The sequence below is a fragment of the Lonchura striata genome, chromosome 7 (assembly GCF_046129695.1).
Source record: "Lonchura striata isolate bLonStr1 chromosome 7, bLonStr1.mat, whole genome shotgun sequence".
Classification (NCBI taxonomy): Eukaryota; Metazoa; Chordata; class Aves; order Passeriformes; family Estrildidae; genus Lonchura; species Lonchura striata.
Window position 1 is genome coordinate 22,096,928 of NC_134609.1, and position 12,753 is coordinate 22,109,680.

General features: G+C 40.7%; 1 protein-coding gene across 3 annotated transcripts in view; it reads right to left on the reverse strand.

The window, feature by feature from the left end:
• Nucleotides 1-12,753, reverse strand: part of LOC110473608 (VPS10 domain-containing receptor SorCS1) — a 259,139-nt gene that overhangs the window by 36,911 nt on the left and 209,475 nt on the right. For all 3 annotated transcript variants that reach the window (XM_031505274.2, XM_077784683.1, XM_077784682.1), the window contains exons 14-17: nt 11,801-11,908; nt 10,705-10,822; nt 8,936-9,066; nt 506-619 (exon numbers count right to left, since the gene is read on the reverse strand). In XM_031505274.2, the coding sequence (XP_031361134.2) occupies nt 506-619; nt 8,936-9,066; nt 10,705-10,822; nt 11,801-11,908 (471 nt within the window). The remainder of the gene's footprint in view (nt 1-505; nt 620-8,935; nt 9,067-10,704; nt 10,823-11,800; nt 11,909-12,753) is intronic.

The window sequence follows — 12,753 nt, forward strand, 5'->3', positions numbered from 1 at the left end:
TTCAGTGTACAAGCCCTCCAAACACAGCTTGGGTTGCTTTGTTTGCTTTAATCACTTGCATTATAAATGAAATCTGCCAGGATCTCAACTTAAACTACATCTTCCACTGACTTCCAAGAGGGCCAAAGAACAGTCAGCTTTCAGGCTAGCTGCCCATCTATTACTTCATTTCACATACACATCAGTTCCATCTCTCTCCACTAATTTATCTTCCAGTGTTTCTGCCTCACCTGATCTCACAGGATTTTAAGGGGAGTCTTTTCATAAACATTAATGATTTGACCTTACAGTCGCCCCCCAAGATTTTTTAAGGCATCATCTTCCAGAGAAAAGCCTGGGCCACACATGATGGAGATCTGGAGTGACAGATGTGCAACCCAACAGAGGTGGTGATGAAGGTGTCCCAGCCAGCTCTGAAACATCTGCAGGAGGTGTAATCTGTAGTTGTGATTGGGTTAAATCCATATGGGTGCTCTAGCTAAATAAAGTCTGGGGAGACACTTACCCAGTGCTGTTGAGGTAACTCTGTCCAAGGCTGCAGTCCTTTGACAAGGAGGATGGGTTATACCAAAATGCTGGTAAACACTGGCCATTGCTGTGGCGTTCATATCCATAATCACTGTTGTGACATTAAAAGAAACCATCACACAAAACCCCAAAAGAACAAACACGGTATTAGCTTGTGCTTTCTATTGTTATTACAAGCTTTGCTTTTCCTCTGTTTACTACGATTTCTGATTTTATTTTTACTGACAGAACAGATTGTTCATTCCACTTCAGCTTTTTTAATTGGGGTAGTTATCTTGCATAAATTCCATATCAAAAAGAAGAACCAGAGCAGGTAGTTTATGAGTATTGCATCAATTGTTCTCCCTCTACAGACTAACAGTACATCTCAGGATCAAATCTAGGTTCAAATCTAAAAAAAACCAAATCAAACCAAACCAAACAATACAAAACCAACCAACCAAAAAAATTCAAAAACACAACCAAACAAACAAACAACCTCCCCCTCCCCCCAAAAAAAACCCAAAAAAACCCCAAAACAACCACAAAGAAACCCAAAAAAAAAGCCCCAGAAATCTAAGGTAGGTTAAATCACCACTGCCTCAGTCATGTCTTAGAAAACTGAAGGGCTAAAAAGCTAATTGCATTTGGAAACTATATCAGACAGGATGCAGAGGAAAATTTACAACCCTGAGAGAGCTCTTGCCTGAAGACATTAACAGCATATTTGGTAATAGGAAAGAATTCTGTGATCTTCAATTCTCTTTTTGTTTGGAAGAGGAAATGCTACCAAAAATCACAGTGAGTCAAACTTTAATCTTTTGTCACAATTTGAGTTTAGCTATGGCTAAATTTGCTTTGGTTTCACTAAAAACATTTCAAATTGTTTATGATTCCAAATAAACAAAATAAAAATACAAAAAATGTTATTGCAGGGAAAAAAAAAAAAAACAGCTAACCAAAAACCTCTTTAATCAGTATTCCATTCACATGTGGGTTTACTTTCCAGCCGTTGACTAATGAGGATTGCTTGGTTGGATAATCATTCTTATTCCTTTTACTAAGCCTTCTCCATGGTTCATAATGGAGCAGTAATGGGATGTTGTATCTGAGAACTGCTATACAGAGTCCACCAACTCCATTCCAGTATTCCAGTTGCAACACAAACCTTGATCTTAAAATAGCACTTGTCTGTAAAATATTTTTTACTTATCTTTAATGCCTTGGTATCAAGTAGCCTGGTTTTCCAAGAGAAGAGTAGGGCAGTGTTAGATTATGTGATTAAGGGCTTGTATTTGTATGTAAAGAAGCAGAGAGAAAAAAGAGGAGATAGAAAAACACCTGATCAAAGTTAGTGGAGCCCCTGCTCCAGCTCCTCCCAGAGCTGTCACAGGACAGCCACCAGTCCATGGCTAGATCATCAACAAGAGAGATAATTATAGAAAAATATTAACAACAAGAAGAGTGTTTAACTTAATGAAGACTTTGTTCAGGTGTCTTGGAAAAGCACGATGACTTAAAAATAAGATGTAGTGAGTGACTATTAAACAATCTTAAGAAGCTTGGTACTGGTCTAAGATATAAGACAAGAAAAAAAGCAGACAATGTTTTGATTTATCTTTGTTAAGTTTTTTGTAGTGGTTGCCAAGAAAAGACATAAAAAATAATTCAGTCACCACATTTTACTTCTGCTTCAACTTTTTTCTTCTGAATAAAGAAAAAAAGTGTTTTGAGACAATCTTGAAATGGCAAAATTAAAAAGATGACATTAAGCAAAATGAAATTAATGCTGATTATCACTTAAGAAAACTCTTAAACATATATTGGACTGCATGACTGTTTCAAAGGAACATTTTGGCAGCTGTGGTGCTTTGGGTATCTACAACAAGTAATTGAGAACATACTTTAGGAAACAGCAATAAAGTAGATGACCTAAATGGTCTTTTCCTCATTTTTTTAGACTGAATTTTCATCAATCTATTTACTCAGATGGTTCCAACTCAGTGCTGCTTAATTGCTTTGGAAGCATCAGCCATCCAATTCTCCATTGCCATGTGCTTCTATAATCATCCTTGTTGGAATAAGAACACTATAGCTGCAGAATACACTTTGTAATGAAGAATAACACCATTTTGATTTGCTTGGAGAAAACACATATTTACATACAAATGGGACTTCTGTATTTTTGTAATTCATTTGTAAACACACTGCAGCATGGTATTCCTAAGTTATCATGTGTGACTCTAATTAAAAAGCTGTAACACTACACACACAGTGTTCTGTGATCAGGTGAAAACAAAACAAACTAATACAGTGAAATCTGCCTCAGAGGGGATCAGTACTCACAATCCAATTTGATGCACTAGTCTGGGCTTTCTTACAATGCACATGTCTAGATTCAAGCTACTATTTTGCTTCCTATTCCTACCCATACATCTGGGCAAGCCAAGCTGGACTTAACTAGTTTTGACTGTACTTGGACCATATTTCTCAAAGTCAAGAGAAAGAAATCCTAGGATTTTCCACAGCAGAAATAAGTTATAAGCACAGAAGTTTCACAGTGTTGTTTTCAGGCTTGCAAATCATCTGGCTCATTAAGGCCCTACAGAAATATCATCCCAGCAAATGACATGAATTGCTGCTCCATATCCCTCCACAGATGCAGCAGCCACCCGTTCACCTCCGCAGTCTTGGAATCTAATGAATTCCTTGGCTACAGGCTGGTGCACGCACAACACTGATGCTGACAACAAATTGCTGCCTACAATTTGGCACAACAGGCTTTGCAGCAATCAAGAAGCATTACCATCAATTGGATGTCCATAGCACGAGCCAGTACAGCAAAGTCTGGAGACGGGGAAGGCATCAGCCTCAGCCTGCAATCAGCTCCCCGAGTCACTGCCTGGGAACTGGGAATTGGAATTTGCATATATTGATGATATTTTGTGCCTGCCTGAAAAGAACTCGGGTGACACAGATAATGTATCTCCTAAAAAAAGTGGAGCATTTGCCATCAGGGATTGCTTTATCAGTAGGAAGCAGCCTGTCTTGTGGCTCTCATTGATTATGGTTTTACCCTTTTACTGGTTTAAACTGGAATCCTATTTGTCTTAGTCAAGTAGAACTGCAAGATCTTTTCTGTAATTAGATACAAATTCATTCCAGACGTTTTGTATCTCTGCTCAATGTTCATGATAAATTCCTTTATCTAATGTTATTTTAACCATAGGTAATAATCAAAGAAAATAAATCCCCTAAGGAAGTTTGTAATTTGAAAAGAGACCTGTCAAATATACTGTTTGGAAGAACTGTTAATTCACATGAAATAATTAAAATCCTACTGCTCTAAGATAGAAATAACCAGTTAATTCAGATGAGTGATTGCCATGTTCATCATAGCTTCTAAAAATCAATATATGACTTAGCATGTAATCATAGAAATTCCTCAAGATTAACAGCTTCATCTTAAGGTCAGCTATGCCAGAAGCTGACAATGCTCCTTGTGTTTTTGCATGCTGAGCTTTCCAAACATTCTGGACATTAAATGGGGTGGAATTGAGCTATCTCTGAAAATAGTCACCTTTTTTCTGCAGTTTGAAAAAGCCCTGGTGGGAAGAAATAACTGTGGCCACAGCACTGGAAAAGTCTCACTACCTTTTTATTCACTTAATACCATTTTCTAATATTTAGCCATGATTCAAATGCAGATGTGTATTAAAGGGAAGCTGTGCTTGTTCTCCAGTTCTACAGGACCTGACATGGGATTTAACGCAGAGAAGGATGGATTCAGCTACAGTTTGAACTGTAGATCTACAAAGGTGTACAATTATAATTGCATTGCAGTATTTGGAGTCAAGCTGTACCAGCTTATGTTAATATGGAACCTAAAATCCCCAGAATCTTTCCAGTAAATCCATGCCCGGTAGGTATCCAGACCCTTAAAGATACAGAGATGCACTGTAGATTTTGCATAATGAATCTGCATTTTCCACAAGCACTCAAAATGAACTAAAAATTAATTCTAAATTACTATTTGTTAGCTCACCAAGCCCATAACCAAAGGGTGCAAAGACAGGTGCATTTCAGAGCTGGCACCTGCATGATCTGAGCCGATGGCTGAGGACACACAAAGGCAGCAGAATCTAACCACACCCAGTGTCTGTCCCCTGCCTCCCTGGGGTTTGTCACAACACTTTCTCCTGATGCAGAACTCTGATGTTTCAGCGTAGGAACTCACCCCAGCAGGCAGGGCTGTAATTGAAGTGCCACAGAATACAGAAAGAGCCAGCCAGATCCTTGCTGATATCATCTGTGAAATAAACAGGCAGACCTGATTCCCAGTTGCACTAAGGCACCTCCGTGCCTCCCTGGCTATCCAAAACCACTAGCACCGGTATCAACAGGCTCACGCTGCCCATGGAGGTGTGAGGTTTGGGAACACTGACAGAAGAAGCTGGCAGTATTAATGACAGCGGGTCCAGAGGGAGGAAGCTGGCAGTATTAATGACAGCGGGTCCAGAGGGAGGAAGCTGGCAGTATTAATGACAGCGGGTCCAGAGGGAGGCCTGGCAGAGGGACACTCCACTCAGAGCTCCTATTAGAGGAGGTGGCTGAAGGATGAGCACCACCAAAGGTTTCCATCTGTGTCTGGGAGGCGTTTTCGGCGGTGAGATATCGCTGCAATAACGCTCAGGCGGCAGGAAGGAACACAGTGTGAGGCAACCGGGTAAATTAATGCTTTAATAACACCCGAGGAACGGCGCCATCCATTCACCCAAATCAATTAAAGGAAGGAGGCGATTCTCGTTTCTAGCCCGTTGCTAGGCCAGACTTGCCGAGGGCTCCAGGCTGCCCCATTCCTGAGGCGCTGTTGCCCTCTGGCTGCCGGCGCCATTCCCTGCACGGAGAGCGGCTGCACCCGGCGGGAGCGACAGCTCTGGGAGCCGGGCGGGAATAGAAACTCTGGAAACACGGCGGGAATAAAAACTGTGGGAGCCGGGCGGGAATAAAACTGTGGAAACCCGGCAGGAATAAAGCTGTGGAAACCCGGCGGGAATAAAAACTGTGGGAGCCGGGCGGGAATAAAAACTGTGGGAGCCGGGCGGGAATAGAAACTCTGGAAACACGGCGGGAATAAAAACTCTGAGAGCCGGGCGGGAATAAAAACTGTGGAAACCAGGCGGGAATAAAAGCTGTGGAAACCCGGCGGGAATAAAAGCTGTGGAAACCCGGCGGGAATAAAAGCTGTGGAAACCCGGCGGGAATAAAAGCTGTGGAAGCCCGGCGGGAATAAAAGCTGTGGAAACCCGGCGGGAATAAAAGCTGTGGAAACCCGGTGGGAATAAAAACTGTGGAAACCCGGCGGGAATAAAAGCTGTGGAAACCCGGCGGGAATAAAAACTGTGGAAACCCGGCGGGAATAAAAGCTGTGGAAACCCGGCGGGAATAAAAGCTGTGGAAACTCGGCGGGAATAAAAGCTGTGGAAACCCGGCGGGAATAAAAGCTGTGGAAACTCGGCGGGAATAAAAACTGTGGAAACCCGGCGGGAATAAAAACTGTGGAAACCCGGCGGGAATAAAAACTGTGGAAACCCGGCGGGAATAAAAGCTGGCTGCTGGCAGCAGAGTCCCGCTTCCAAGGCTGGAGGAACCACAGTCGCTTCTAATGTCACTCGGTTTTGTTGCTGCACAAAACAATAAACAAATGTGCCCTTTTCCCTGAGAAAGGAGTACCAGTGGGCTGCATGCATATTTGAAATTAATCTGGAGTTCTGTGATATTACAAAGGGAAAAAAAAAAAACATTAGCAAACCTTTGTGATTTATACGTGCTATTTTTCCCCTGAACTGATAAAAAAGGACTTGCAGGATTAAGAGCAATAACACTTTTTCTCACTTTACCTGACCCAGAGAGATACAATTTTTTACTCCAATCTCTGACAAGCTTAGATAATGTAATTTTCTCCATATAAATTTAGTGTTTAAACAGCAACAACAACACAATGACAGGGACTGTTGTTTTCTTCAGCTCTGTATAAAAACATGGGTTCTGTAACCACTGACAATATAGAAAGCTGTCCAACATATTTCAAGATTCAAAAATCAAGTCTGGGCAGCTAAGGAGCTTCTCCCTATTTTCCTTATCTGAGGGATAGATGTCCCTTTCAATCACCTTCAATTAAAAGCCCTGCCCAGCAAAAAAAAAAAAAAAAAAAAAAAAAAAAAAAAAAAAAAAAAAAGAATTCAAAAGTACTGAAATGTCATGAAAAGGATGATGAAAGTGCTTTTTTTTCTTCCTGAAAAGGAAAGAGCTCCACAGAGGGTACCCTTCCACAGCAAGAATTCATTCCCTGACTTCCTCCAAACCTCCCTCTAACTTCTGCAGGGTGAATTGGCAGGGAAGCCTCACGCAGAGCTCAACAAGGCAAGCCCTGGAAGTTACAGCGGTGCAGCAGCAGCTTTGCCTTTCTTAGCAGACAGAATTGCTTTTTTTCTCACCATTTTCTTTTCTCTTTTTCTGTCCTTCTCTGGCATATCTACGTAAAATTATGCTCCTAATGAGTATTGTTGGCAAATGTTTCTGAACTGGACGCTTAAAGCAATATTTCAATCTTTTTTCACCAGAGGCAGTAGGGAAAGAAGCTGAAACGAATAAAGTAGAAATCCAAGTCTAGGATTGTAGAAATAACTTGAGCTCAGGGAGAAAGGGAGGGGATCACAACAGTCTGATCTAAACCAAAACTGATTCCATGAGAAGGAGAAAGGTCCTTGGTCAGAAAGGTCTTAATTCTGCCTTGTTCATACATGTGAGTTGTGAGTGCCTGTTGTACATGCCCAATCATCCAAGCTTTCTCTTAAGAGATTCTCCCATAGCCCAGCAGAGCCTTTGGAGAGAGTTTCCTTGAGATGAACATTAAAGAAATAAAAGCATGTTACCACCAGCAAATGTCACTGTGGCTCTTTTGTTCTGTACCTAGCAGCAAAGTTTTACAGTGGCAAGCCACAAAGTCAATTTTAATGAAATAAATATATTAATTCTCAGAGAGAAGTGCTGGAAGGAAAGCATATTTTTATCAGAAGTTTCAGGTATGTGTGTCCCTTACAAGTGCCAGGGATTTAAACACTAATGGACTGACTGTGAGTCAATTGTATCAACTATTTTATAAAGCCATGAGGTTGGCTCAGCCTTGTACTGCATACCCTATAAAGGGGTCAAAATCTTCAGGGAATTTCCTTGCTTTTAATGGTAGTTTTGGGTTTTTGGTTTGGCTTTTATCTTTTTTACAAGAGAAATATGATTGAAATTATTGAAATCCAGAAGCTTTGGACACCTAAATGATGAACTACACACAGATCTCCCTAGGAAACAACTAAATGAAAAATGAGAAAATAATTAAGAAACCATATTGACAGAATCTGTGCCAAAATATGTTCATAATTGTTGTCTTCTAGAGCAAGAAATCTGACTTTTTTTGATACAATATAAAAGCTTCCTGTGATTCTGTGATTTTATACAGAAAAAAATATTCTATGTTTATGTAGGAGTAAGAAGAGAAATGCTATAAACTTCCATATTGATGGGATGAACTTTTTCAGGATTCACATAGCAGATTCAGGGTTTAATTAGTAACATGACATAGATCTGGGTGGGTGAGGCACAAAGGGAGTTTATCAGCACTGCCAAGCAGCCAACATTTCTCTCATCCAAGATACTAAGGAACTTGCAGACTTGGAGAAAAGAGGTAAGAAAGAGATTTCAATAATGTGGTTCCCTGCCTTTTTGGTGCAAATTGCTGTGAGTCAGCAGTAATATTGAAATGAAACCAGCAGCTGAAGTTTTTATCACGCCATGCATAACTCACCAATGGAATCTATTTCCAAATATCAGAGAATAAAAGGCTTCAGAAAGAGATTGACTCGAATCAGGAAGGCAATGTCTGCTGGATACTGTCAAACATGATGGTCCAGATGCAACAAATGATCCAGGAATTTATTTCCTAGATACCTGATTCTAGAAGCTGAAGGAATGCTTTGCATATGCATATATTTACTTTCACTCATATATACATATGAGTGTATATGTTAAGAATTTATCTTCTTTTTTACACAATGCTGTTATATGTCTTCAGACTACTCTCAGCCACCCTTGGCCATTGCTAAGGTTAGATGTGCTAAATTGACCTGTTACCTTATTGGTGCACAGAGCTGTGACCTGGAAAATGGCTTGCTCAGCATGATTTTGTGGGAGCCCTAGGAGATCACAGATACCCATTCCACCTTTCCTTCTTTTAACACACCTGCACGATCAGGGAGCAGCCCATTTCAGTACCTGCACTTTTATTAATTTCTGCTCTCTGCAAGCCTACAGCCTCTCTAAGGATCCCTGTGGTGCTGTGTGAGGGCACCCAGTCCTTCTGCCCACTGCTCACCAGTCAAAGTCTGCCTCTGTGCACACGCAGGGCTCCGAGGTCATGGCCCCAGCGTATTTCCCTTGCATGCATTTCTTCTCTGACTTGCGCTTCCTGTAGATCCTTTTTGCTCCCATGATGCAGGCTTCTCCCTGGAAACAAAACCAGAAACATTTCTTTGACACCCACCAGGCTATTTGTGTCACTCGGTTTTTCCAAGCCTGTGCAACGGGAGGTGTTACTCAAGGGAAGAGGATGGGGAGCCAAATACCATCTCAGTACACTGGAGTTAATTAAAGCTACTGGAGCTCTCACTGAAACGAAATCAACTTTTCCAATAGACACTAAGAAATTATCTGAGATTACTTACACATCTTATTCGGTTCTGAACAAACACAGCAGGTTTATTTCTTTGGTCTGACCTCTCTGGGAATGTTTTCATTCAGCAGCAATTGTAATGTGTGTTTATGTAAATACTTCCCATGGATGAGTTTGGTTTTAGGGGGTTTGACTTGTTATGTAGATGCCAAAACTCCCAACTTCAGCACCCTGCCTAATATTTCTATCTAGGGAACAAGGCTCAGCCTTGCAATCTCAGTGGAAAGGAATTCAAAAAGAAAGAGTACACAGAAGCCTTCCTAAAAATAGTTCTGCAAGCTCCAAAGCCAATATCCTCAAAGAAATACTGCAAAATCCTTGGTATTTTTGCTTATGCAAGCACAAGAAAGCAAAGAACAAAATACAGTGGAATCTCACTTATTACCTTTTATGCTGTTAAAATCATTATGGAAGATTTTTTTCATGGCTTTGATTTGATGATTTGATGGCAGGAAACAAGGGTCTGAATAGCAACTGCTCTAAAATGCTGGGCTTCCTTGAATTTCAAGAAAGCTGTACTGATTTTCAGCATCTAAAGATCTAAGTAATAACTGGTATTTTTAGTGTAGAGTTGTGCCTTGTGTGAGCAGCTAGTCTGAGTCAAGCTACTTTCATTTCATGTTCATTATTAAATTCTTGCCCAGCAAGATATATACAGAAAGACACCCTTTGATGATATAAATGTGTGCTTTGCTCTAGACTTCAGTGGAGCCTGTGGTGTTTATATAACCACAGAATTTGGGCCATATTTTATTCTAACCTGATGAAACATAGGCTGTTGTGTCTTGGCAGAGCTGGGAAGGTGCCCCGAGGCAGGTGCAGGTGCTGTGCAGAGCAGCTCACCTTGCTGGGCGTGAATTCCATGGTTCAGAGAGTGATGAAGCAGCTGCAGCCAGGATGCACAGGGCAGGGCATGGGGGACAATGAATTGGGGATTAAAGTGCCCAATTTCCACAGCAGAGAGAGACAGAACAGGAAAGAAACCAAGTGAGCAAGAAATGAGGCTAAGAAGGTCAGAAATGGGAGAAACTAGAATGGTCTTAAGACACTGGCTCTGAGGACACAGAATAATGAAGGAAGGAAAGGAGGTAAAGATGGGGAAATTGGATGGGATGTGTAAGAGTGAAGGAGTTCAGGCCTCAGTGGCAGTTCTTCTGCTGTTGTTGTATTGTTTCAAGTCTGCATAAGTCTGAGGTAATTGTCTGTGTGCAGGATGACACCCAAAAGACAGCTGTTCATCCTTCAGGGATCCCAGAGTCTCAATCTGAGGCCAAGACACCAGTGCAACAGAACAGACCTAGCCAGTAAGGAACGAGCTGACACCAAACTGTTAGAAGATATTGGATTGTGCTGATCTGAACTGTAGGATCATTAGCTACTTCAGGCCACATCCCAGCATCCTCACTGCTCACCTGGCTATGAAGCTGCCAAGGCCTGTAGTCCTCTTCCGCACATCTCCGATCAAAGATGGACTTGTAGTCTACTTTCACCAGCTGCCACTCGGAGCGGTGGCTGAAATGTCCAAACACGCTACAGAATGCAGCAGGAAGAACATTCAGTAAATGGAAGTCTGGTAGTTACAGAGGTTCAGTCACCACAATTTCCAACAGAGATCAACTGCTTTAAGAGTGAGAGTTCTACTCATTTTCACTGGACTGACAAAGTTAAACGTAGCCTGCTAAGTATCTATAACCCTATTAGAAACTGAAAAATTGCATGTAGCTTTCACTCTGTTCACTAAGACCCTCCCACTTATGACAATATCCAAAATGACTCAAATTGAAGAGTCAAGAGAAGACTTGATGTGGGGCTGGAGATAGTAATACCTTCAAGAGTTTTATCTGAGTTTTAAGCTTTGGGAATCCCTTCCACGCAAATTAAAATCAGAACCTGAAGGAACATTCTTCATACATCTTTATTAGCTCAGGTTAGTTTCCAAGCCACGTATTCTGCTTATTTCAGTCAGAAATACTTATTGTTTCTACAAATCTGATATCAGATAAAATATCACAGTTTCTGGCATACTGAATCCAGATTTATGCATCATGCAGAACTCAGCATACCACATTGAAACGAAACATAATTTTTCATGAGTCAGCCTCGAGGCAACATTTTGTCATTCATTTTTACAAAAGAATGTCTTCACTTATCTGTGTCTCATTAAAAAGAAAAAAAAAAAGAATGTAGCAGCAAAAACACAGTTATAAAAAATACCTCACCATTTTTCTTTCAAATATTAATATGTCAACAGTAACTCTGCTTTATATCACATTCAATTTGAGGAGTCAGGTTTCATGCTGATAAGCTAAGTGATAATATGTTTGCAGCTTGCAAGAAGCCATATTGCTAATCCCTCAGTCATATCACAAAAAAACTGACTATTTAGCAACAGAAGACTGCACACTCCTGGCTGCAGATTGTACTTGGTTTGGTCCCCAACCAGAAATGCCACTGCTCCAAAATACAATGTGTGGTTCACCTCCACAGCATTATGGCATGCTCACTTACGTCATGATGAGGGTTTCCTCTCCAGGCTCCCCTAAAACTCCATCTACAAACAGTGGGAGGGATGTGAAACTGTACTTGCTCCAAGATCTCCCTTCATCAAAACTTAACCTAGAGGAGAAAGCAAAATTAGTGCCTTCTTTCCTTACTCTCCTATTTTACTCAAAGGTATTCTCTAGTCCACTACAGCTGCTATGGAGAAGTGGAGAACAGTTTCTTTTATTGGATTGTGACTTTTTGGTCCTTTAAATAACTGGTTTTTTTGGAAGCATCATAAATCAGAACACTGATCAAGCTTGCCTGGCACCATACCACTAACCCATGGCCAATATTTAAGTGGTAGAAACTAGAATTTGTGTTAAAAATTGATGCTCAAAGGGCAAAATGTAGCCTAAGCATTAGATTAAAAAAAAAATAAAAATAAACAAGTGATTTTGAACATCTGGTTTTTGAGTCCCCAGTATAAAACATTTTGAGGTTAGTTTTCTGGAGGATGATGACAGTTTCTTTTGACCAGCAGTCCCCCTTGTGGGGAGTGCAAGTGAAAGCCTGGACTCACTCATCATTTCTTAAGATTTGGGTCTGGGTGTTTCAGATTCTGATATATGGTGGAAGTAAATAATGCAGAACAGCACAAAGCTATACTCTGCCTCCTCACTCAGGAATGCTAACTGCACTTTTGCATTATCAATTACATAACCCTGAATGTATTCAACAAAATTCTGGTTTGTAAATGCTGCCTGCCACATAGAAGGCAAGTTCACGAATAATTTTGAAAATTAGAACTACTTTGGTAACTTAATGAGAGACAAAAGCATTAACCATATATATATATATATATATATATATATATATGAAATAAACAAACAAATCCAAAAAAGCCAAACTGTGGTAAATCAGGAATGTTGTGGAATTACACTGATGATATCTCAGATGTGGCCAAGCCAAAATGATGT